The sequence below is a fragment of the Ochotona curzoniae genome, unplaced genomic scaffold (genome assembly GCF_017591425.1).
Source record: "Ochotona curzoniae isolate NIBS_2020 unplaced genomic scaffold, NIBS_Ocur_1.0 scaffold_4505, whole genome shotgun sequence".
NCBI classification, from domain to species: Eukaryota; Metazoa; Chordata; class Mammalia; order Lagomorpha; family Ochotonidae; genus Ochotona; species Ochotona curzoniae.
The window spans coordinates 37,253,993-37,280,368 of record NW_024467118.1 but is presented as its reverse complement, the minus strand read 5'-3'; the positions used below and the strand labels follow the sequence as shown (position 1 = coordinate 37,280,368).

At 43.4% G+C, this 26,376-nt stretch overlaps 1 protein-coding gene across 1 annotated transcript in view; it reads left to right on the top strand.

The window, feature by feature from the left end:
- Positions 1-9,069: 9,069 nt before the first annotated feature.
- Positions 9,070-26,376, top strand: part of SH3RF1 (SH3 domain containing ring finger 1) — a 165,641-nt gene continuing 148,334 nt past the window's right edge. The window contains exons 1-2 of the mRNA XM_040966231.1: positions 9,070-9,167; positions 10,719-11,204. Of these exons, the coding sequence (XP_040822165.1) occupies positions 10,815-11,204 (390 nt within the window). The 5' untranslated portion in view covers positions 9,070-9,167; positions 10,719-10,814. The remainder of the gene's footprint in view (positions 9,168-10,718; positions 11,205-26,376) is intronic.

The following is a 26,376-nucleotide window of genomic DNA, read 5'->3' as shown; positions in this document are numbered from 1 at the left end:
TCTTCCACAATCTTGTCAAAGAGAAAGAAGGTCAACTGGACTGATACCATCTTGGGTTCCTATTAAAATAATTCTAGAGACACTCATTTGAGCTACAGGAGAAAGAGATTCTTTTGAGTGAAATTAAAAACATTGTTTTCTAGATTGTGATATTTAGATGTAATTCAGTAACATTAATTCAATAACATTTTCAATGAGTTACTCAGTACTTTTTACACATATTTTATGAATGTATTAAATCTTCTTTAAGATTGATATATATACTATGACATTCAGTTTTTAAAATTATATTTATATATTTATATTTAGCCTTAAACAAAATTTAAAATTGCTCTTTTAATCTTGGTATGCTTTCCTGATTCACACATTACATAATTGGGAAAAAAACAGGGGGGGGCCCAGTATAGTAGTCTAGCGGCTAAAGTCCTCACCTTGCATGCGCTGAGATTCCATATGGGCACTGGTTTGTATCCTGGTTGTTCCACTTCCCTTCCCTGCTCGTGGCCTGGGAAAACAGTAGAGGATGGCCTGAAGTCTTGGGACCCTGAATCTGAATGGGAGACCCAGAAGAAGCTCCTGGCTCCTGGCTTCTGATAGGCACAGCTCTGGCTGCTATAGCCACATGGGGAGTGAGCCAGTGGATGAAAGATCTCTCTGCCTATCCTCTCTGTAAATCTGACTGATAAGTAAATCTTTTAAAAAAAAGTTTTATCCCTAATGTGAACATTAATATTAATAGTAATATTAATATTCTTTAGAACTTACATCATGGGCCTGGCGAGATAGCCTAATGGTTAAAGTTCTCACCTTGTACGTGCCGGTTCTAATCCTGGCGGCCCAGCTTCCCATCCAGCCTCCCTGCCTGTGGCCTGGGAAGGCAGCTGAGGACTGCCCAAAGTTTGGGAGACCCTACACTTGTGTGGGAGACCTGGAGGAGGTTCCTGGCTCCTGGCTTTGGATTGGCTCAGCTCCAGCCATTGCGGTCGCTTGGGGAGAGAACCATCAGATGGAGGATCTTCCTGTCTGTCTCTCCTCATCTCTATATATCTGCCTTTCCAATAAAAATAAATAAATCTTTAAAAAAAAGAACTTACATCATAATTTTATATACTTGTTTTCTTTTTCTTTTCTTAAAAGGTTTATTCTTATTGGAAAGGCAGATAGAGAGAAAGAAAGATTTTCCATCCACTGGTTTATTCCCCAAGAGGCAGCAATGGCTCGAGCTGCGCCAATCAGAAACCAGGAGTCAGGAGTTTCTTCCAGGTCTCCCAAATGGGTGCAGAGTTCCAAGGCTTTGGGCCATCCTTGACTGCTTTCCCAGGCCACAAGCAGGGAGCTGGATGGGAAGTGGAGCAGTCAGGACACGAACCAATGCCCATAAATGATCCCGGCACATGCAAAAATATGACTTTAGCCACTAGGCTATTGTGCTAGGCTCAAGATGAAAGCTTACGTAGTAAATGTTTTTCATTGAAATGAGAGACAAATAGTAAAGAAACCAATTTTCAAAAAAGAGAAATAACACTTAATATGTTTAAAAAGGTTTTCAGAAAAACAAGGCTGAAGTGTGGTATGATTGGTACCACTTGGTATAACTATATTTTTGTGAACATAAACATGCATTTTTAAAAGTGAACAATTTGCTTCAGACAAAAGGAAATGTCATGATGGAATCATTTCTACTCATTATGAAGCAGAGAATAAAGCTTCTATTTCTCTATACTTCTGGATAAAGATTGGTAAAATGTTGAATACTCACATCTTTTGCTGCGCTCTGTAAAGAAAAAAAGTATCCTGAATAATAGTTGAATTTCGTGTGTTATGTATGCTTTCCTTGTACGTATATTTTGAAGATGGCATATTTAAATGAATCAGAAAGGTCAATTTTTCTCTTAAGTTTGACCAGAAAGAAAGAATTCTGAGAACTGATAAACAATTTGTATTGAATAAAGAAGGTTCCTAAACTTATTGCATCTCATTTCCCAAGGATAGCTAAAGTGGTGGAGGGTTATTTGGTTGTACTCTGATAGACTGGGTGAGGATAAGCTTGCTTGGAGGCAAAAATGACCACTTCAATGTTTAAGCTCCTTAAGCTTGATTTACATATCTGGCCAACATTTATTGAGGGGAGACTGGTAGGCTGCGGGAGAGGGAGGTCAGTTGAAACTAATGAACGGAGATGGAGGCTCTCACTTGCTCTGGCGTTCTCACCAGCAAACCAAGACTAGCTCCTTCACCCCACATCCTGAGAGGCTGGAGCGCCCTCTAAGATGAGCTTCTGTAGTTTGTGCTGCAGCTGCTTCGGTTTTAACATGTTTCTGGATGATCCTAGGATTCTTGTTTTGCAAATTGTGATGCTAGCACCACCTACAATTCAAATCAACTCTTTCATTTATTTATTTATTTATTTAGCATTTACTTTTAATTTGAAAGGCAGAGAAACAGTACACACACAGATGTACATGAGGGAGGCAGGGAAGGGGAGAGAGAGAGAGAGAGAGAGTGCTTCCATGCTCTAGTTCACTCCTCAAATGACCTTAATAGCTAGGTGCGGGCCAGGTTTAGGCTGAAACCAGAAGCAAGGAACTTCATCTTCCATGTGGATAACAGAAGCCCAAGCCCTTTGGCCATTTCCACTGTTTTCCCAGGCACATTAGCAGGGAACTGGATCAGAAGTGAAGCATGGAGGATTTGAACTGACATGGAATGCTAGTATCACAAGCAGTAGCCTAATGCACTGTGACACAATGCCAGCCTCCAAACACTTGGGTCTTGAACCCAGGCCAGGCCTTTGAAACCTGTCTTTGGGAACAAGCCATCACATTTGCAGTGTTAGTGAGCTTTCGGGTGATTCTTTTTTTTTAACTAAAGATTTATTTTTTATTATTTTTTTATTGGAAAGGCGGATATACAGAGAGGAGAGACAGAGAGGAAGATCTTCCGTCCGATGATTCACTCCCCAAGTGAGCGCAACGGGCCGATACTATGCCGATCCGAAGCCAGGAGCCTCTTCCGGGTCTCCCACGCGGGTGCAGGGTCCCAAAGCTTTGGGCCATCCTCGACTGCTTTCCCAGGCCACAGGCAGGGAGCTGGAAGGGAAGCGGGGCTGCTGGGATAGAACCGGCGCCCATATGGGATCCGGGGCGTGCAAGGCGAGGACCTTAACCACTTGCGCCACCGCGCCGGGCCCTTTCGGGTGATTCTTACTGAGCAAAGCTTCAAGGATCATTTGCTGACGGTTGGGTTATCATTAGTTCCTGTAGAGGACTCCAGCTCTACCCAGATTTTCTATCATCAAACTCCTTAAATGCTGAGACCTGTTTCGAGCAGGCTGGAGGAAGATGGGGTTCGGTTACCTCCTACTCATCAGTCTAACTTTCTCTATAGCATCCTCTGACTGAGCTGAGATCCTCAGGAAGCGCCTATAAATACTCCATCTGCTTAGATTTTTTTTTTTTTTTTTTTGTCAGACAGTAGAATTTGCACCACCTTCCCACTACTGCAGATGAAAATAGCTGTGCTGGGCTTGCCTGACTCTAACAGCCCTGGTTTCCTGTCAATTCTGATGCTTCCTGACCACCTTATAAGAGGGGATTTCATTGCCCTTGATTGTCCTTTATGCAGTTAGGATGGAAATAGGCTTTTGATTATTAAGAAAAAAAAACTTATACATAATCCAATCCATTTTCTAATCACGGAAATAGACACAGATACAATAGTAAAAAAAGAAGCAAATAACGCCATTTAGTCTCTACTATGTTCCAGAAATAGGCTGTGCTGATTTTCTTTATAAACATTTATTTATTTTTATTGGAAAGACAGTTACAAAGAGAAAAGGGAGAAAGAGAGACTGATCTTCCATCTGCTGCTTTACCCTACAATGGCCACAGCAGATGGAGCCTGCACTGGTTCAAAGCCAGCAGCCAGGAGTTGCTTCTGGATTCCTCATGTGGGTTTAGGGACGCAAGGACTTGGGCTATCTTCTGCTGCTTTTCCATGCCATAAGCAGAGCGCAGGATTGGAAATGGAGCAGCCAGAGCTTGAACTGGCATCCAGGGTTAATGCTACAGAGCATGCTATGCCACCTTGCTGGTCCATAATTCATTTTTTCACAATAAGCTATCAATGTAGATAATATTGTGTCTGCTTGTGCAGATGAGGAATTTGAAAGTAAAAAAATCGAAGAAAATTGCTACGTCACTCAATTAATGGATAGTAGAACCAGGACTGAATCTGAGTTCTAATAAAACTACTACCCTCATTTGTTATACATTTATCATAGTTCTAAGCATTTTATTTTCATTAACTTACATCATAGAAACTTGCCTGAGGTCACCCAGTTAGTAGGTGATGAAGCCGTTTTGACTCCAAAGGTTTCTGCAGAACTAAGTACCCAAGAGAAACTGCAGGCTGGGGAAGCAGTTACTGTTCAACTAAGAAATAAACAGGTGTGAAGAAACTATTTGGAGGCCAATGGAATTTAAGTGTACTGCTGATGATCCTTGGATCTTCCTTCTTGATGAGAGGGGGATGAAGGGAGAGTTGAAGACAACTGTTTTCTTGCTTATTTGGAAAAGTAGGCAGATGATGACAGTATTAACTAAGACCTAGAATGAAAATAAACTGGCATTGGATTTATGTTCTGCTTCACATGGTTAGGTGTTTTTTTGTTTTTTGTTTTTGCTTAGCTATGAGATATAAGCAGAAGAAACACAAGTTTTCATCTTCCACATTGTCGCTCTCCCGCAGCGATGGACTTGGTAATGGAGCCGATAATAACATGCGTGGACCCTGACTGATGGTCAAAGCCGAAGTTTATTAGTGGCCTCAGTCTGTATACACTGAGGGTTATGTGGGTTAAGAGAGGAGGTATTGAGCTTAGCAACAAAACCCATCAACTGTTTCCATGCTCTGGTTTGGAACTCCTTTTGTCTTGTATATTCCACCAAGTGTTCTCACACACCTACTGTCCATTCAACTGTTCTTATACAAATGATATCCAATCAGGTATATGAAAGGTAGCCATTTGGTTGTTCTCATGCAAATACTGTCCAATGAACTGCAAACCTGTGCTAGCTGATCTTCCAGTGTCACAATGTCCTACACACATGAAGTTTATTGATTAATAGATGATAGAATTCCAAGTGAAACCTGGAATACTGCCTATAAGGCAGTGAAGGACCAAGAATATACGTAGTTGTAGGATAGCAATGCACTCAACTCTATACTGGATTTACTCTTCTCAGAATTACTTGCTGTCACTCACTATGCATTGGGTGTCCAGGATACAATGGTGAAGAAACGGAAGCCAAGCCTTGCCTTCACGAAACTTACAATTGAGTAAGAGAGACAGGCAATCAGTAATGAATCAAAAAACTACATTGCTAAAAAGGACCAAAAATTGGATGGAGTCTATGGTAGGAAATGGTAACACAGGATCCAGGTGACACAATTTTTTTTTTTGGTGAGATCTGAGACAAGTCTCATTTTTATTCCAGGGTAATGGAAAGAAATTGATGAGCAAGGGAGTAACATGACAGGTAGCTCATCCTGGATGTTCTTATATTCAGGGCAAGATTATGAGGGCAGGAGTGGTAAGATGTGATGGAAGCATTCAGGTGCAATGGTGGAGTCTGAGTCCTCTTCTTTGATGTATAATAGAACATCTGTGGTTGGGTAAAGAGAAGAGGTTTCTTCTGTTCACAGTGCTGGAGGCTGCGCAGGGCAAGAGAGCACGGCATTAGTGTGCTAGCTCTCCATGAAGCCCTCACGCACATCTTCACGATCTGGTGGAAAATCAGAGGGGCTAAAGTGCGTTGCAGAGAGAGCACAGAAGGCAGCCTTACTTTGTAACCTGCGCCTGTCCCTAAATGTTGAGAACAAGCTCAGTTCCTGCGTTAGGGTGGAGCTCTCACTTCTTCACTGCTGCTTAGCACTATTACAGGGGGCTCAAATTTCTACATGAGTTCTTTAAAGGACAAACCATATGCAAATATTTGTGCTGGCACAGTGATGAGAAAATGGAAATCCAGTTTGGGAGAAGCTAGAAGACTCATTGATGGTGGGATGGCAACGAATGATAAGAAATTAGAGATGGCCTTTGGGAAAAGGGGTGGAGAGTGCTTGTCATGTGCTAGTATCACAACAACTGGGGGAAGCACAACTTTTAGAGGAAAACGATAACCAGGCGTGCGCACACACACACACACACACACACACACACACACACACACACACACACAGTATAGTACCAACGCTTATGAAAGAATGCTCTGGACTAGAACTTAAGAGCCCTATTTTTGTCTTTGCTGGGAGCAATGACTTCTCTACACCTTATTTATCCCAATCTGTAACATGGGGTTAATTATATCTGCCTTTACTGCTCCGGAGGGATGATGACATGAGAAGATAAATTAGATAATACATATGAAAGTACTTTGAAGTCTTGAATCTCAGCTAGTGTTATTATGCCAAGGGATGTGTTTATATTTTTCATCTATGTACTCAAAGTCACAGGGAGTCAGAGTGTAAGTTGCCTGCATTTTTTCCACTGTGCTCAGTTCCCAGAAAAGAAATGGAACGTGTCTGTCTTTCCCACACCGTCCCTTCCCCCACAGTATTCCCTTGACGTTAGTATTGTCTTAGTAGTTTTAAGATGCTGGGAAGAAAAGATTTTGCTTGGTATAACTGTCAGGTTCTTGGTAGATAATGATAATGCCAATATCTTCCTTTAAGAGAAATACAGATTACAAAGAGCCAGCCCATTGTCTCACCTAATGGTCCAGGGAAAAGTATTATTTTTTTCACCATTTGATGGACAGAAAATGGCTCAAGTAGTAAAAACAACTTCACTAAGGCTTCATTTTATAGCTGGAGTAACTCAAGCTAATAACATAATTGTGTTCTAAAAACACACACCTGGGGTTTTCAAAGAACAGTAGCCATGTCCCAGATAATACTCAGGGGGTGCATGTGTGTGCTGGCGCCTTTGATTACTGCTTAGGACACGCCATTTTCAGTTCTTTGGAAATAATGTGACTCCTGATTTTCTTGCCCAGCATATCAAGAGCTGCCTATGTAATTGTGTACTGTTTTCTCTAAAACAAGAACAAAGTAAAAATTGCCCTTTCTTTCCAGAGTAATCTATGATTGAGAGTCTTCTCTCTAGAGAAGAAAGCAGTTTGTATGGGATGGGGGATATGATGGTGATGTGCAAAAGAGTTCTTTAGTTCAGTAGAAACAAAACTGGACATGGAATCCAAAGAGCTAAGGCTGACTCGTGTTTCAACATTATTTGTTATATGACCTGGGGCAAAGGAAGTTAATCTATTGGAGCTTCAGTTTTTGAGTGTAAAGTGAATATCCAATTCCTGATCTGTTTGTTGATTTGTTTTTTTTCAGTCATCCTCACCTTCCTCTGCAGTTCCAGCTGCAGAACTGCACGGGTTAACTGATCGCTTTCAGAATGCCTTCTTTACAGATCATCAGATTCAAAACGCTCCAGCCTCTTGTCTTTCTCAGCTCAAATGCATGTACATATTTACTCACTTCTTATGGGTGAGCATTATTTTTGGCATTCTTACAGCATGATTCTCAGCATATTAATCTATTTAGAACAAAGCTGAGGAAAGATGGTATGGAGGATTGCTGTGAGAATTGAATGAATGCATGCAAAACGTCCTGCAGAGCGCCCGGTTCCTAGTGAGCGATAACGTTTTAGTCACAGCATTTTTTCTTACTCATATGATCCTCATCTGTCTTGAATGGTTTTCCTGTGGCCCTGCTGGAAACCAGAGGAGTCCGAATCCTCTTCACACTGCCTGGTTGGTGGTCCCTCGGGGATCTCTTGCGCAATCCTCACCTAGTTTGTGCTCATTTGGGGGGTAATAACCACATTGAGATCCAAAATGCATTTTAACTTATGCCTGAAAAACAAACGCTAAAACCTACGGACAACACGTTTTTCCAAGCAGCTCTTCTTGGGAGTTTACAGGTGTGTGCTTGCAGCAACGAAAACAAAGGTTACCCCGATGCCTTCCAGGTGCAGATGAAAGGTGTCTCTCAGCTGGCTCCACCTTGCCAGCTCTCTGGAGGTGGCACCTGGAATCCTCCGCCTGAGGGCAGGTACCTCAGCGCTTCCCAAGGCTGGGTTTGCAGCCCACACCCACTGGAGCGTTTTCCTCGCCTCCCTCCCCTCTGATTGTGACTGTGGGGGCCAAGGATCATCTGGGCTGGCTCTGGTTTTGGGTCCCGGGGAGACCGAGGCTGGGGGCTCGACAGCAGGGCACGGCCCAGGTGCTGTCCTCCAACCGACTCCCCGAGCCTCTCCCGGACCTGAGAGCTAACACTCTAACTCCACCAAGAAAGTGTCCAGGGCCGGACAAGCAGACGCAAGGGGAAGTGGACCGGCTGCCGTCTGGGTAGCTTCCACTCTCTTCCCGGACGCTGCCTTTCCCACGCCGCGGCAGCTCTCGTCCCGAGCAGCGTCCGTCCGGGGCCGCTCTGACCCGCCGGGTAAGAGTAGAAGGCAGCCGGGTCCTTGCCCCGTGGCTCCTTCCATCTTCACTCTGCCGCCTTCTCCTTCCCCCCCTTGGCATCTTCATCCTGCTTTCCTCCCTTCCCTCCCCAACTCCCCAGTCCTCCTGCACCCGCCCAGGCGTGTTTTCCTCAGGGAGAAAGCATCTTGGCCAAAACCTCCCTCCTTGCCTTCCACCCCCTTGGCCTCAGAGCTTTCCCTACGTCCCCTGGGGCCGCCGCTGTCCCCCTCCAGCCCCGGGGCGGCACAGGCAGGCAGGAGCGCAGGTACCTCAGCGCCGGGAGGCTGGCGCGGCGGCCGGGCGCCTCCCCGAGGTGCGGCGCCCGCTCCGGGGGGAGGCGCTGTGGCGCGGGGCCGCCCCTTGCGCCCCGGGCGCCGGCTGCGGCTCGGCCTCCTCCTCCTCCTCCTCCTCCTCCTCCCTTTCCTCCGCCTCCGTGGCTGGGAAAGTGGGAGGCGGCGGCGACGGCGGCGTGGTGTGTGTGCGCGCGTGAGGGGGGCGGCAGAGAGGAGTCGCCCGGTGCCACCGAGGCGTCAGAGACACTGCGAGCGGCGGGCGCGACGGGGCCGTGTCTGCATCGGCCGCCGCCGCCGCTGCGGGGCCGCGAACAAAGAGGAGGAGCCGAGGCGCGAGGTAGGGCGCGCGGCGGGGCGCGGGGCTCCGGCGGCGGCCCCTCTCGGCGGGGCTGTGCGGAGGAGGCGGAGGTTCTAGGTGTGCCCGCTCCCCCGCGCTGGTCAGTGCCTGTCCCTTCACCCTCAGGTCTCCTTGAGCCAGGAGCCCGGACCTGCGGCCACGGAAACCCGCGGCCTCGCTGCCTTCTCTGGGCAGGAAGCTGTCTGGGCTCGGTGCCGCGGTCTCCCGGGGGCGCAGCCCAGCACTCCCTGCTTCCCCGCTGACTGGATTTCCCTTGGGGACGCTCGCCTCATCTCTGCGGGCTTTCAGATCTGTTTTCTCCGTGGCACTTTGCCGGGCTGAGTTTTTGCAACTTAAGGCCGAGCATTTATTTATTTTTTGGAAGTCCTTGAAAACTTCCAGCAGCAGTCGTCGGGGGGGTTAGGGTGGGGTGAGATTATTGTCCCCGGCCTGACCTAAAGGGAGGCGGGAGATGATGGCAGACTGTTGAAGGGGCCAGCCCCATTCTGAGCCCGGCCGGGTCGCAGCTGCGGCCCCAGCCCGAGACCACCCCTGCCGGGCACCGCCGACACCTGGGCTCCGGGGTGTGTCTGCGGCTGCGGGCCACCGCGCCTGCTTGCAGGTTCGGCAGTACCTGTGCGTGCAGCATGGAAGGGAGGCGCGGGCAGCCCTGCAGCTCCCGCGGCCTCACTGTGTCAGGAACAGCTGTTAATGCTTCCATCCAAATCTTTCTATCCCCCCCTTTCTTGGGTATTCACGTTTCTCTTAGTTTTGGAAAGGAGCAGCACAGTAACAGGTTTCAGTGCTTCCCCTCACCCCCCTGCATGGCCCCATGTTCTTACTAGGCGCACAGTTTTCAAGCCAGCATTCCATTGTCAAATTCTTTTGGTGGCAGTTTGGCCAGATTTTCTGAATGGGATTAGAACAGGCCGTTCAGCGATTTCCCTGCACAGCACTGCCCTGAAGGTTGCTTTTCTGCATCTTTTAGCTGCTTTCAAGCAAATCTCTAGTTGTGTCCTTTAGGATTGCCAACCTTCACCCCTTTTTTGATTGGGCAGGATTCAATTGTTGTATATTTCAGAGCAAAAGAAACATGTGTATTTAATACTGGGATCATTTAGCAGAAAGATCACATGCGGCTGGGTGTGTGGGATGCCAGTGACTTAAACATTGTGAATTTCCTTGGCCTTAAAAGGATTCAGGTAGAGGAAGCTTTTGGTTGCTTCTGCTCACCTTCTTCTCTGAGGTGAAGTCTTCATATCATTTTCAGAGCCGAAGAAATTATGTGCTTAATTGCATTTCATTAATCCTGTGTATGGCATAGGCAACTGTGCACAGCCAACTCCTCTATATCTTTAGGGATTAATATTGAATAGTTAAAGAGGCTCATTTCGTTTTTAATTGACTTTGGGAACCCCGTGTGAAAGCAAACGCACGCCTGGTAGAGGAAGCACTTGTGTGTACTTTTCAGTTCTTAGCTCCTCAGTGAACTTTTCCCCCAGATAACAGGTCTGATGATTTTCTTTTTCTTCCTTCTCCCCGTGACTTTAGAGCAAGGCCTGACATGGATGTGACATGAATCATTTTGAGGGCTGCCCACGACTGTGAGCGTTTCTGAGGCTGTTCTCTGAGTCGAAGTAGATCAACATGGATGAATCGGCCTTGCTGGATCTGTTGGAGTGCCCTGTGTGTCTGGAGCGCCTGGATGCCTCGGCGAAGGTCTTGCCTTGTCAGCACACGTTTTGCAAACGCTGTTTGCTGGGGATTGTAGGTTCCCGAAATGAACTGAGGTGTCCCGAGTGTAGGACCCTTGTAGGCTCTGGCGTGGAGGAGCTCCCTAGCAACATCCTGCTGGTCAGACTTCTGGATGGCATCAAGCAGAGGCCATGGAAACCTGGCCCTGGCAGTGGCAGTGGCACCAACTGCACCAATGCGTTGAGGGCCCAGAGCAGCACGGTGGCTAATAGCTCAAAAGATCTGCAGAGTTCGCAGAGTGGACAGCAGCCTCGGGTGCAAGCCTGGAGCCCCCCAGTGAGGGTGAGTAGCTGTCAGGGGCAACTTGGTATTCTGGCTTTTTGTTTATTCTTGGGTTTGATGTTATCTAAATGAGCTTTATCAGGTCGGAAGCCTGCACGCTGTGGGCCAGATAGGGAACTATATACCTCAGCAGCTTTCTTTTTGTCATCCTGGATGGAGATGGGAGAGAAGTAATACATTTTCTTTTGTTGCTAAAATTCTCTGCAGGAAGTCCCTATTAAGGTGCATTTTTTTTTTTTTTGAAACAGGTCACCATTCCATGATTCAGTGACATCTAAAACACTGTAGTGTTTTTGTAAGCATTTAACAATGGAGATCTGGTATGGTGGCCCCTCCTTCTGGGGCAGTTGGGAGAGTCGCAGTAGTGTTTGTGTGTGTCCATGTGTGATAAATATATTACTCATAAATCATAAGTGGCAAAACAAACCTTCCTTTTTATATCGCTTAGAGTCATACTGTTGGTTTTATGAATGCACAGCATAGAATTTACTGGTTGGAGGAATTCTTAGCAAATCATGGCCACAGGTAGCAGAGCTTCGTTGCCATGGGAACAAAGCGGCACTTACCACTCCACTAAAGCATCTAGCTTTATGTTGGGCTTTACAGGGAATGAAACAAAGTATTTTCATCAAAATGGTTTTTCCTTGGGATTTAGGCTGAAATAGTTTTAAGTGAAGCTAAATATTTGGACAGTTACCATCACTTAAATTTCTAGCAGGTGAGGTATTCTAAAGAGAGATTAGGTTGTGAATGATGGCTTCCTGATAAGGTGTGCCTTTCTTCTCTTTTATGTAAAAATAAATTAATCACGGACATCACCCAATTGAAGCGGTTCCATTTGTGTTGGCAGAAGCCCTGTTAATCATTGGTCAAACTGGTAAAATCTATTTCTAAAGAATAGTTCATCTGGATGGGGAAATTTTGTTAAATATGTTTAGTCCACATTCAGAATGGTCTTTACTTGATGTGGGAAGTACCCACTGGGATGGTCTTCAACAAGATAAATTCATAAATGTATGACACAGCTGTAGCAGAGCAGGTTCCCCCCCGGAAGCCCATTTTTTACAAGTGATATACTTACATCACTGGATGTAAAGTATGTAAAGTATTTTAATCACCGCAAAACTGTGGCTCAGAAGAAGAGTTTCCTCATGGGGCTCTCATGTTTCCTTTGATTCATAATTAGTTTTTTTAAAAGATAGTGAGAACTTCAGGTGATTTTCTTCTCTTGTGTTGTGAAATTGATCTGCTTATAGTGTTTTAAGATTTCCTTGTATTTCTTGGAGTTTAATGGTGACTTGATAAGTGTTTATAGATCCCTGAGTATTTTAACTTCAGAACCCAGTGATCAGGCTGGACCGTCTGAGATGCCTACCCCAGGTCTGCTGCTTAATGAAGGTGTCTAATTGCCTCCTCAGCGTGGAGCCTTTGTTTGTTAATTGTTTGTTAATTAGAGTGGGGAAAGCCTAGCTTTTTGTTATGAAGAGGGGTAACTTGGAGGTAGACACCTTACCTTACCTGTTGGGAGGAAGGCCTGGAATGTTTGATCACTGATAAAGAGGAATTTTAGGGGAATCTCAAGCATTCCACTTAATATCCTTTGACTTTTGAGTTTCCTTTCTGAGAATGCCTATGCAGTGCCACTTAAGTGAATTCTCACCAATCTGAACTGCTAGATACCTAAAGTCAGACTTCACTTTCCTCTTTTTTTTTTTTTAAGATTTATTTACTTTTGTTGCAAAGTCAGATATACAGGGAGGAGGAGAGACAGGAAGATCTCCCATCTGATGAATCACCCCCCCCGCCCCCCCGCAGTGTCTGCAGTGGCTAGAGCCCGAGCTGATCTGAAGTCAGGGGCTGGGAGCTTCTTCTGGGTCTCCCAGGCGGGTGCAGGATCCCAAGGCTTTGGGCCATCCTGGATTGCTTTCCCAGGCCACAGGTAGGAAGCTGGATGGGAAGCAGGGCTGCCAGGATTAGAACTGGTGCCCATATGGGATCCAGGAGAGTTGAAGGCGAGGACTTTAATCGTTTGGCCACCGTTCCAGGTCCCAGACTTTACTTTTCTTAATAACATTTTTTTTGAAATATTGATCAATTATACTTAAATTAGTTTTCTGAAGTTACTTCATGTTTCTTCTTTAGCTTATGAAAAATGGCTTGCCAGAAAACCCAACTGTATTTGACTGTTTGGAATGAAACAGTGGAGGTAGATGAAAGTGGATTTGTGTGCCACTTTGCTGGGAATTGGGGGAGGAGCTGGAAGACAAAAACAACAAACAGCTATTTAGTCCCCTGAGGGCATACAAATGATGCAATACTTTAAAAAGAATCACCTTTTTTTTTCTAGTCTAAAAAAAAAAAAACGATTTCTCATTAGCAGTTCCTAGTACTGTTTGCTTTGCGCCTGTCCATATCAATTGGGACTACATTGAAGCCCAAGCACTTGAAAGGTAAATAATCTCTAGAAAAGAACTTTTTTTGAAAGTAAACCATCTGTACCAAACATCCGGAGGTTGCAATGCACTCCCTTGGCCACTACTGTGAGGTGAGTGACTATGATAAATCACTGAAGTGTATCCTCCCTTCCAGTTTCTGACATGACCAAGTGGTGCTGTGAACCCGTTTTCACATGTTGTGCAAAGCTGAAAGTGATAACATGTGGAATGTTGCCTCAATTTATTAGTGTGTTCTATGTTACATTAGATTGGGACCATGTGGCTTCCTCATGCATTTAGCTGAGATAGATCGAATGTTCTCAGCAGATTCAAACACTTCCAACATGTGACACACATCTTGTTCCCAGAATTTTAGTGTTTCCTACATAATAAGAAGGCAAAAAGGAAGGAGTGTTGGAGTCACCATGGGATTTTCTAGTTGTTTACCTGAAGTTTTTTTTTAAGTGCTTTTTTATGTTTATTTTAACTTTTATTGGAAAGGCAGATTTGTAGAGAGAAGGAAAGACAGGGAGAAAGATCTCCCAGCTGCTGCTTTATTTTCCAAGTTCCCAAGTGGCCACAGTGGCTGGAGCTGAGCTAATCTGAGGGAGCCAGGAGCTTCTTCTGAGTCTTCCATAAATGCAGGGTCCCAAGGCTTTGGACCAGCTCAGCTGCTTTCCCAGGCCACAAACAGGGGACTGGGTGGGAAGTGGAACAGCCAGGACATGAACCAATGCCCACATGGGATCCTGGTGTTTGGAGGAGGAGTCAGGCCATTGCACTGGGCCCTCCTGAAGTTTGATTTTAGGTCAATGTCAAGCAATAGAATGAGCCACGAGGAACAGGAAGCCACAAATAGCCTCCTTCAGTGGATTAAAATATGTGCATGTAGAAGATATATTAGATATAAAAAGCATGTTTAAATAGTTCCTACAGTTCTGTAAGCTAATAAAAGAATTTTCCAGTTTTTATGTGTAGTTCTGTTGGTTTAAGATCTATTAATGTCTATTCATATCTGTCCATCTATTTTTTATTGCTTAATGATTTCATGCTGACTTCATGTCCAAGTAAATTTATTAAAAAGCAGGCCACATGACCGCTGATGTATGCTTCATGTATTCTTTGCTTAACTAGTGTTTATGAAGCACTTAGTAGATGCTGGGTGCCACAGTAGCTGCTGGATACATAATGATGAATCAACCAGAGAGAGATTGCATTTATGAACCTTTCAGTTTGTGCTTCGTCTCATGGGGGAAACAGGTTGATAAAAATAGTATCGATATATGTGACAAATCCAGTGACAGACCTGTGTGTAGGGTGAGACGCAGATTTGTAGGAGAGAGGTGTGTGTGTGTGTGTGTGTGCCTCAGAAGCTTCCTTGAGGAAGAGGCGTTTGAATTGAGATCTAAAGAAGAAAATGGTAGTAGGTGAATGGGACTGGGCAGAAGGAGATTGTTCGCAAGGTCTTCCGCTGTAGCAGATGGGGGCACGGCTGCTGGGGAGAATTTACACGATTGAGTGTGAACTAAACAAGCCATTGGAAAAGGGACATAAGATGAACCCTCAAAAGTGATGATATACAAGGTATCAAGTACCATGGTGTTTAGAGCCAGATCAATGATGCAAATAAGTGATGTGCAATGGGTAAAATATAGGCTAAATCTGTCAGGAGATTTGTATGAAGTGGCCTCTAGGTGAAGTGCATGGTTGAAGCATGGACTAAATGTGGATTAGAGTGGTCAGCACCTGCTCCCTGTTGTGGAAGGTTCAGGGCGAAGCATGACTGTTAAAGGAATTTGTGTGTCTGCAGAGATGCCGAGTTAACTCCTACTAGGCCAACACAAGACTTTTGATGAGGCGGAGGAGAGTATTTCTGAATGGTGGAGTTGAAAAGGAAAAAAATGTAGTTTTATGTTCCTTTCTCAGATAGTGTTGACTACAGCCGCTACTGAGCTCTTACGGTATTTCATGTTCCATTTCTTCTCTCCTTGACCTGTTCTCCAGGCCTCCTGTCTGCCCCTTGCCTTACTGCTGCTTTATTCCTCAGTCAGGCTGAAGTCCTCAGTGAGGCTCTAGGGTTGAGCAGGGAGTGGAGGGCAAGGAAGAAGACAGGAACCTGAGCTGCATGCTAATTGGTCATTTTAATATAGAATGCATAATTATTTCTCACATCATGTGAAGTTTCATGCAGCCATCATCAGGTAAATCTCTGAGGTGGAATATTATGTTGAAAATGGAAAACCAACCTAAGTTCAGAATGAGTACCTACCTGAAAGCATTCTGTTTACAAACAATTCAGCAGTGTAAAAGTATGTTGTTAGAGGTATATGTATTCTTGCAAGTCTGTTCACATATATTTAGATAGTTATGCATTGTCGCTCTTCCGCAGCGATGGACTTGGTAATGGAGCCGGTAATAACATGCATGGACCCTGACTGATGGTCAAAGCCGAAGTTTATTAGTGGCCTCAGTCTGTATACACTGAGGGTTATGTGGGTTAAGAGAGGAGGTATTGAGCTTAGCAACAAAACCCATCAACTGTTTCCATGCTCTGGTTTGGAACTCCTTTTGTCTTGTATATTCCACCAAGTGTTCTCACACACCTACTGTCCATTCAACTGTTCTTATACAAATGATATCCAATCAGGTATACGAAAGGTAGCCATTTGGTTGTTCTCATGCAAATACTGTCCAATGAACTGCAATCCTGTGCTAGCTGACCCTCTAGGGTCACAATGTCCTCCTACAATGCATATAGTGTTTTGTTGTTTTACATAAGTAGCATTTCATATTCTGTATGACTTAGTAGTTTGTTTAGGGTATCTAAAGGCAGGTCTGAACCTATTAGATTTTTCCCATTTGAAACAAGAAATATTGGTGCATAATGTATATACAGAAAGGTACACATGTTATAAATATGTATGTGGACAATTTTTTTTCTTTTTAAATGACTATATTTTTCTGTTTTTAAAATTGACAGTATATATGCTCCTGGAAGAAATCTAATGATAGGAAAGGATGTGAGGAAGAAAATCAAGGCTTCCTATCTCTTCATGATTCCGAGGGCTGACCATTGAGAAGGTTTTTTGAGTGTTTGCTTTCTTCCAGAAAAAAATGGGAGCCTGTTATGTTATACACACTGTTCTGCAGTTCAAAATGTTTTGTTCAGTGAGGACTGGGACAACTTTTCCTGTCTCCTCACATCAGTATGAAAGTATTATGCATTGTTATTTTCGTGTTCTGGATGCAGGAAAATGGCTGTTGAGTTCTCTGGCTGCTGAGTAATGGAGTCAGAATTCTGCCCTAGGTCTTCTTCATCAGGATGATAAGCATTCCCCCTGGTTCTCATGCTGCTTTCAGAAGGTGAATGAGGCTTTTCTTGGTTGTAATGGGATGTGATTGGGGTTGTTTTCTTCCCTTTCCCTGGTTTCATATTTTATTTTTTCCCTCCCCAAGAGGCAGAGAAGTAGTTTGTTGGCCGTGTTAGGGGGTCAGGAAGTCAGAGCTTCCTTAGCCTGGTGTATGGGAGGAATGCGGTTTGGAGGCCAGGAGTCCTGGACTCTGCCAACACTGGTGCCATCTCATCTGACTGTGGGGCTTCTCTGGGCTCCATTTATTCAACACCAAGGCGCTGTGCTCTTAGGGATCTGTGGTCTGTGCAGGTTGGTTGGGAGAATGGGGTTGGGGAGTAGGGTGAGTTTGATTTATCTTTGACTTTTTAGATCCCTGGATAGTGTCTGGGACTTGCGCTCACAAGAGGATTGTTGAACAAATGACTGAACATGTGAGTGAAGTGAATGCTGACTTCTCTCTAAGGACCCTTAGCTGTGTATTCTTTTAGTGTCTTAGGTTCTTAACTCCTCTTGTGTGCTCATTTCCCACAATCTGTAAAATAGAGCTGACACTTGCACAGCCCAATAATAGATCATGTGTGGATAAATGCAAGAATTGGAGAAATTTGAAGATGTATTTTTAAAGATTTATTTATTTATTTGAAAGACCGAGTTAGAGGGTGAGACAGAGATCTTTCATTTGTGGATTCACTTTTCAGATGGCTGCAATAGCCGGGGCTGTACCAGGGTGGAACTAGGAGCCAGGAGCTTCCTCTGGTTCTCTTGTGTGGTTTCAGGGGCTCAAGCACCTGAGCCATTTTGGCCTGCTTTCCTAAACATGTTAGCAGGGAATTGAATTGGGAGTGGAGCAGTCAGGACTCAAACTGGTGTCCACATGGGATGCTGGCTTTGCAGGTGGTGACTTAGCAAGCAGTACCATAGCGCTGGCCCTGAAGATTTTAAGAGTCTGAATAAGTGATTGTGATATCAGTCAGTCTTCCTCACAAAGGAGTGTATTTGGGGTGACGACCCCTAAAGTAATTTGAAAAGAAATGCCCATAAACTGGATGTGGTGTTTGGATAAAGAACTCCACAAAATGGAAACATGAGCATGGTTATTTTAGGTCTTACTGGGTGAGAAGCAGCCTGTTAAAGATCCATTCTCTTTAGCAAACCCTGAAGGTCTCCTTCCGTATTTCCTGTATGTTCCCATTTATATCCCTATGGCTCCAGCCCTCTCTCCTCTTCTCTCTCTTTTTTCTCCTTTAGATGCCAAAAAGGTAAAGAATTATTATGCTGTTGCTGCTTGAATAAGGAAGGAGAAAGATAAAATCTGGAAGTCTGTTCTTGCTTTAGCTAAAGGTCTTTGCTGTTCTTTGAAAAGTTCCACCTCTGCCCTTGTCTTGGCTCAACTTTTACCCTGGATCTCAGCTGGTGTGGAGCCTCTGTAGTTATGTTCATTGTGCTATCTTCCAAGCACCTTGGTTTACCCTCTCTGGGAACGATGCTCTGCCCTTTCCGAGTGGTTAAGAGGCATGCAGGAAGGTGTGGTAAAAAAAGAAGAAAGCAGTATCATTACTTACATTCACTGTCTCAAACTGCTTTTCCAGGTTGCTTTCCTAAATTGCTCTTTTTGTCCAGTGCTTGGCTTCTGGGCTCAATGAAGAAGAATAAAAACAGAGACGTGGCAGTAGCAGTAATCTGTCTTCCTACCAGTGCTCTGGTCTCCTTCTCAGCATACCTTGAGACCCTGTGTCACTTTTGTACACCCCCAGTCCTTAACTCTCACGTGTTTGTAGAAGAATGCCTGGATTTTCCCCTTTCTGGTCAGATACTTTGTTTTTTAATTCAAACTCTTTCCATGTTATTGCCAAACATAGTTTAAGTAAACCCAAAACAATATGCAAAAGCCTGTTTTATTTTAAAGGCAAAAAGCAAATGAATTTGTAACTCACTCTGTATCAGGATCTTTCTAGTACACCTAGAATAGTATGATATGCTTGTGATAGAAATGTTATACACAACAACATAGTATAGTGAGGCACTCAGATCGTAAACCACCCTCATTTATATGGCAACATGAATAGACCAGGTAAGTTAGGGTAGCAATATCAGACTTGGATAAAGCTTGGCGGGTCTAGTATGATAGCCTATTGACTTATCCCAGAACCACTGGGATCCCATGTGGGCAGTGGTTCATGTCCCAGCTGCTCCACTTCCCATCCAACTCCCTGCTTGTGGCCTGGGAAAGCAGTCCGGGATGGCTCAAAGCCTTGGAGACCCTGCACCCGCATGGGAGACCCAGAAGAAGCTCCTGGCTGATGGCTCCTGGCTTTGGGTGAACTCAGTCCAGCTGTTACACTCACTTGAGGAGTGAACCAGCGAACAGAAGCTCTTTTTCTCTGTCTCTCCTTTTTTCTGTAAATCTGCCTTTCCAATGAAAATGAATAAATTAAAAAAAAAAAAAAAGCTTGGCCATGATGTTCCTGCCTCTTGGAATTTAGACTCTATTCCCAGTCCAAAGTTTTTAGTATAAAGAGATGGATGTCTTCCACTATACCCCCTTTTAAAAATATTCAGAAATTTCTGGAAGTAATATTCTTGAAAAAAAATGTTCTGAGCCCCTGCCACCTTTTGGTTGGCTCCACAATCCTTTGCAGCACATGTGCCTGCCAATACCTAGTCAAGAGGATGGTAGCAGTTGCTTCCTGAATGGTGACATATGGGTGGCTGTAAACAAGTGCCATTTTCAAGATAGATGTGTGAGTGGGCTCTTTCGGGGTGTCTGGGAAGGGAATGGAGGTGCCATTTCAGATGGCTAACAGTAGTGGTTAAGGAGTAGCTTATTTGTGTTGTGAAACATGGGAAAAGTGAGCAGTAGGAGGATGTGCAAATGACTTTTTAAGTTACATTAAATACAGAATTGAAAGGCATGGACTGTCAAGTTTGAACATTTTTCTGTTGGCCCAAGGAAATAAATTCCTTAAAGTGTGTTTTTTTTTTTTTTTTTTTTGCAGGAAAGTAAATCACTTTGAAATGCTATTTTTACTGCTTACAATTTGGGAATAAATGAGCAGTAGTGAATTTTCATTATTTTAGGATGCTATAAATGGTTTTAGGAAATGAAGAATTACACAGAAATATAAAGTTTGTTGTAGGATACTGTGTAAATAGTTGTAATTTATGCAAAGCACTCCCTTCCATAATACATTAGCAGCCAAGTAAGAATGTCAGCGTGGGATATATACTTGATAAGGTTACTGGAAATATGTTTGAACACTCATGTTTAAAAGCTGAGAATTAAATATAAGAATATTCAATTCCTATAGAGCTAGAAATATTCTTGCATACCTAATTATATTTAAAATATAAATATATGTTTATTTTTAAAACATTAGACATTTAGCTTAAACATTTATATGTATAATAAAAAATTTCAAACTTTACGTTTTCATTTTCACACTTAATTATAGCTAGTTTCTGTTTCATTGCAATATTAGACTTGTGATTTTAAACACAATCTTTGATGGGTTATTTCAGAATTTTTTACTTTTTCTCCCCTAGTTGAACATTATTGAGAAGCTTATTAGGAAGCTAACATTTTTGTAATTTTGGTGGACCTAATTATGTTTGTTTAAAAAAGAAAAAAAAAGATTGGTTTATTTGAGAATAAGTGGAGGAGAGAGAGAGAGACAGGGAGAGAGACAGAGCAAGAGAAAGGCCTTTCACTTGCTTGTTTATTTCCCCTGATTGTAGCTGCTATACAACAACAGCTAGATTTAGGCCAGGCTGAATCTGGGATCTAGGAACTCATCCTGGCCTCCCTGGGCGGCAGGTCAAATCCAAGGGCCATCTCCTGCTGCCTTCCCAAGCTGATTAACAGAGAGCCGGTTTGGAAGCAGACTGGGTCTTGAACAGGCCCCCTGCTTTGGGATGCCTGCATGACAAAGTAGCAACCTGTTGTGCCAAAGTCTGGAGGGAGTTGGGATGAGGAACTGGCTGCACTATTTTCATTTTCTTGGGGTCTTAATTAGACTACTAATAGCCTTTTTTTATTTTTCTCTTAGCTACTTAGTTTTATAAGACAAATTCAGAATGTTAGAAATATTGGAAGAGTTCATGGTATTGCAGGAAGACTGATGTTGCTGGAGCTGATGGGTTGGTTAAAATGCAGCTTCATCTAACAGCTGGAAATGTTTACATATCAGTTATTCCAACAAGTCTTCAGTCTAACACCAGCAGAGTGCTGAGTCTCGACATAAAAGCCATGGCAATGAATGATGTAGGAACTTGGGGTTTCCTGTAGAACAGAGGAAAGGAGGACACCTTGTTTCCAGTGCTGGGTTTGTGATATAGGTGGCTGTTTTCTCTTTCCTGGGCCATATGTTCTCCTTTTGTAAGACAAGCCTTGCTTGATACCCGGGTTCCTTTGCAGGTCTAAAATTTTGAAATGAATTATGAAAGCGAAGACCAACTTTGATATTATGCATTCAGAACAAAGAGGTTGGGTATCATCTTATTAACAGTAACACATGCCACTTACAGTCCCTTAGGAACACAAGTAACTCGCTGTGCCTGCCCTGGGAAGCTTCAGATGAACAGCTACTATCCTGTAATCCTGTACGTTTTCCCGTGGGTGGAGGAGAAAAGCCTGACTGAGAACCCAGTTGCTCGTGAGGCTTGATAGGTCTCATCTGCTCAGAATAGTCGGCTGCCTCTATTCTGCCTGATTTCATGTGAAGTTATCACACTGTCTGAAGTCACACCGAGGGATTGTCCACTTATTAGAATATTCTGCTCTTCAGCAGAAAATGAATTTACTCAGTCATTTTTTGCAGTTAACTGACTTGAGAAACCTCCATAGATGGGCATTTATGCTGAAAGAGAAGGTTGGCAGGTATCATAGTCTTCATTCTGTTGCTGTAGCAGAGCTCCACCGACCGGGTAATAAACTGACTGTTCTGGAGGCTGTGAAGTCCAAGGACGAGGCACAGCCATCTGTGAGGGTCTTTGCCATGTGTCATAACATGGCAGAAAGGTGAAGAGCTAGGGAGCACATGCACACACCAAAGAAAGAGTTTGAAGGCAGAATTCTTTTTTTTTTTTTTTAAACCATTGCCCTTGAATTCCCTTCTCGATAATGACTCTAATCCAACTGCCTCTTATCAAGTCCCACTTCCCAATGCTATTTCATTGGGGGATTAGGTTTCCAACACATAAATTTGTGGGATGCTTTCCAGCCATAGCAGCAGGTAACTGAGCTGCTTTGCGGTCAGGCACGCTTGGATGGCAGAGCGGTGGGGAGAGACTTAAGTGAGGCGGCCAGGTCATTTATGCTTCACACAGGGGTACTTTTGAGAATAGAAAAGGGATGCTGTTGATAATTTTGCAGTGCCGGCATGAGTCAACTAGGACTGTCTGGGTGCAGATGGAACCACATGGTTCTTGCTGAGGGCAGTGTTGGTGAACTCAGAAAAATTTTCAGGCAAAGTTTAGAGGAATTGAATTCTTACTCCGAATGCTTTTTTGTGTGCCTGTAGTTCTTGCTGGATAGAAAAGTCTGAGGTAGTAGAAAATGCGATGGCTTTAGCATGAGGCAGACCTTCTGCATTCCTGTTATCTCAGTAGTTCTTGGGCACGAGCCTCATTTCTCCATTTGTAACACGGTAAACAGCTTTTCTAGTCTGTGAGGATTACATGAAAACCATCTTCAGTGCACAGGACCCAACTACTCAATAAATTTAATACCTTCTTTTTTCTTCCTAGAAATTAGTTTTTTTGGTATCATATTGCAATTACAAAATAAAAAAATTTACGTGTGTCTGTGTGTAGTCTGGTAATTTGATTAACTAATGTGAATAATATTAATGGCAAAAGACATTTTGTTCTGTTTTAAACTGCCATGACTTTAGATATCCAAAGTATTTGTAAGTTACTGACTACAAATGCTCTTAAATATGTGGTTTAGTCCCGGTTCTACCTGTAACTGTGTGGTAACACTCATCGAGTCAATTTCCCTGGGCCTTGTCTCTAAGAGGAGATGGTGAGCAATTTCTCTCTGGCTTGCCATCCTTTGATAAGACATCTGGGTGGCAGAATTCATTATGTATTAGACCATCTGTGACTGTCTTCATTTCCTCCTTTTCTTCCTCTCTCCTTCCCTTTCTCTATTCCTCCTCCCTTTTTTTGAGGGAGGGATGGGGAAAATTCTAATGCAAATAATTTAAAATATGTATCTTTTCACTGAATTCTTTAATTGGCATAGAATTGGAAAGTCCTAAGACTCTGTAAGGAAGACAGGGTTTGCATTGTGGCACAGTTCCTGCTTTTTTTTTTTCCAGTCAGTGTTAGAATAGGTCATTATGCTCTCCCGTAGATATTGTAATACTGCTTTGGGATTGTGTGTGTGTGTGTAGGTGTGTACGTTTGTGTGTGTATTTTATCTCATTCTGGGCTGATCTTTGTTTAATTTCCTCATCGTTGCTCCTCTTTCCCTGACTTTCATTAAGGTTATGTTGCTTTAATAAATGTTATTCTTTAGTTTATTAAAGTTTTGATTATTTTTATATCATATGCTTGTCCTTTTTATGGGAACCAGAAATGGTCCTATTCATACATATAAACAAGCATATAACTTTTTTTTTTTAAGAAGACTTACTTATTTACTTGGAAGGTAAAGAGAATCAGACACAGAGACAGAATGACAGAGAGATTCCTTGCATCTGTGGTTCACTCCTCAAATGACCACAGTGGCTGGAATTATGTCAGGCCAAACCCAGAGCCCAGAGCTTTTTTCAGGTATCCCCATGGAAGATTTCTCAGGCACGTTAGCAGGGAGCTGGATCAAAAGTGGAGTAGTCAGAACCCATGTGAGATACTGGCTTAACTTGCTATGCCACAGTGCTGGCCCCCAAATTCATAACTTTTGTGGTGTATTTTGAAATTGCAGCAGAGCCACGCTGTGTTTCAGCTTTCAGCAAGTTTATATATGTGTGTATGTATTTTTTTCTGAATGGAGCTTCTTTGAGTAATTAATATACACATTTCATAGGCTAGGAGAGGACACTAGGTGTACACTTGCAAAGAAGGACATCTGCTGTATTGTTTAGAAGTTTAAGGGGCAGGTGCTGTGATCATTGGCTTGGGTCCTCGCCTTGGGCGCGCTGGGGTCCCATATGTGCGTCGGTTCTGGTCCCAGTGGTCCTGCTTCCCATCCAGCTCTCTGCTTGTGGCCTTGGAGAGCAGTCGGGGATGGCCTGAAGCCTTGGGGCCCTGCACCAGCGTGGGAGACCGGGAAGAGCTCCTGACTCCTGGCTTTGGATTGGCACAGCGCCGACCATTGTGATCGCTTGGGAGTGAATCGTCCGATAGAGCATCTTGTTCCCTGTCTATCCTTCTCTCTCTCTCTATGTCTGACTTTGCAATGAAAATAAGTATATCTTTGAAAGAAAAAAGAAAAGGGGGAAAAAAAGAAGTTTCTTAAGGACATTTCCAAAGCTTGTTTATAACTTATTGCAATGCTTTGCAGTCTTTTAAGCCAGGAAGTTCTCTTGTATCAACTATAAATGCCTGTCCTTGCAATGTAATCTCATTCCTCTCGTCTCATCCTAATGGAAAATAAGTGCTCCCTTGTTCACTCTTCTTCCTGACCTCGCAGGCGGCTGGGCAGCCCGGCCTCCTCCCAAGCCATCTTTTATCTGAACTAAATAACTGGGTTTCCTTTCCATGGCCTCTCAGGACCCATTTCTGAACATTTTAATCATTGTAGTCACTCTCCTTTGGATCCTGTCCAGCTCCTACTTATCTTGCTTGGGTTCAGGTCCAGAAGAGCTCTTAGCAAGGTAATAAAGTGTCTTGGTGTTGTGGAAGGATTATCATGTGACCCTGCCGAGCATGCTATCTGTTTTTACATCCTGGTGTTCTGGACCTTTTAAGAATCACAACTTTGCTGATTCATACTTTGCCCTATTCTCAGATTTTTCTTGTGCAACAGACAAATCAGTTTTTCCTCATCTGTTATTGGAGTGGTTAGTTTCTATTGCCATCTCCCCATTAGATGTCACTTGCTTGTTTCTGTAATCCTTATGGTAATCACAGCAATTTGCAGCCCTTAGTGGGAACTGAAAATGGCAAAACCAATGTCATTTCTTTAATGAATATTTGTCATGAAACGGATGCTTGATCTTAAAAATACATATGTTTTATTTATTACAACTCTTTTTGGTGTTCTGTGCGCCTGTTTGATACTTAATTGTTCTGTAATTAATTGTATTTTCTTTTTGTCTCCTCTCCCAAGTTGTAAGGATCTTGAGAGCAGGAGCTCTTTTGTGTGTTGTACCTTTTCTCTATTCTGCACAGTGAGAAAAGTTGAGATGTTTAGTTCAGTAAATACATCTCTGTGGCACTGATGGAAAGTGTTCGTGTTTCATCATCCCCCAGGTCCATTTGCACACGTTTTTACCTGCGTAAGTGGTGTATATTTTTGGTGACTTTAATCACATTCATTTTTCCATTGTTTAAGTCAGCAGTGAAAGTATTATCCAAAAGTGAAGTAAACTCTTAGGAAACTTGACTGAATGCTGAGTAATATTTCTCTTAGAACATTTGTGTTAGACCCATCATGGTGATCTAGAAATCATATTTTCTTAGTTTATTAGAATTTTCTACTGAGTTGAATCACGAACCCTGTGACAGTCAAAACATATGATGTGTTATCTTGTCTCCTCTACACATCATTCTTACATAGGAAAATGAAACACATCTATTAGGAATTAGCTATCTAATAGGCGTCTTAGCCTTTACCAACCACCTTGTTATATTTCGATTTGTCAAAGCCAAGTTTGGAATGGGCAGTGTTACATTTCAAAGAGAACTCTACTTTGATGCACATGATCTATATACCAAGTAATTCCTGTGGTGGGTATTCTATGCATAGTAGGAAGCCCAGGTAATGGTGTGGTTAGCAATAGCACTGCCACAGTTTAAGTCCTGTGGGAGATTATGTGTACATGCAAAATTAAATTAAAATTACTGAGGATGAGATGGAAAGAGGAAAGAAAAGGGCATTAAAAGAATAAATTAGTCCTTAGGGATCCTTTTAAGTCTCATATCATAAGCCAGCCAGCTATGATACGGAACATGACAAGGCCTTGTGGACTCTAGTTCAGATACCTGTGAGGTTGGTTCTTTGTGATCATGAAGATGTTTGTGGTTTAACTATACCCTTGGACATAATTTGAGTTATTCTAACTTCTCTTGGGAGAATAAGCTGATACCTGCAAATAACACTACATCTACCTAATGTTTCATGGCAGATCTCAAGGAGTGGCATGTTATTTAGTCACACCTTGCTTTCCAGGTGCACTGTGAATGAAAAGCTCCCATAGGAGGAATGGGACTTCTTTG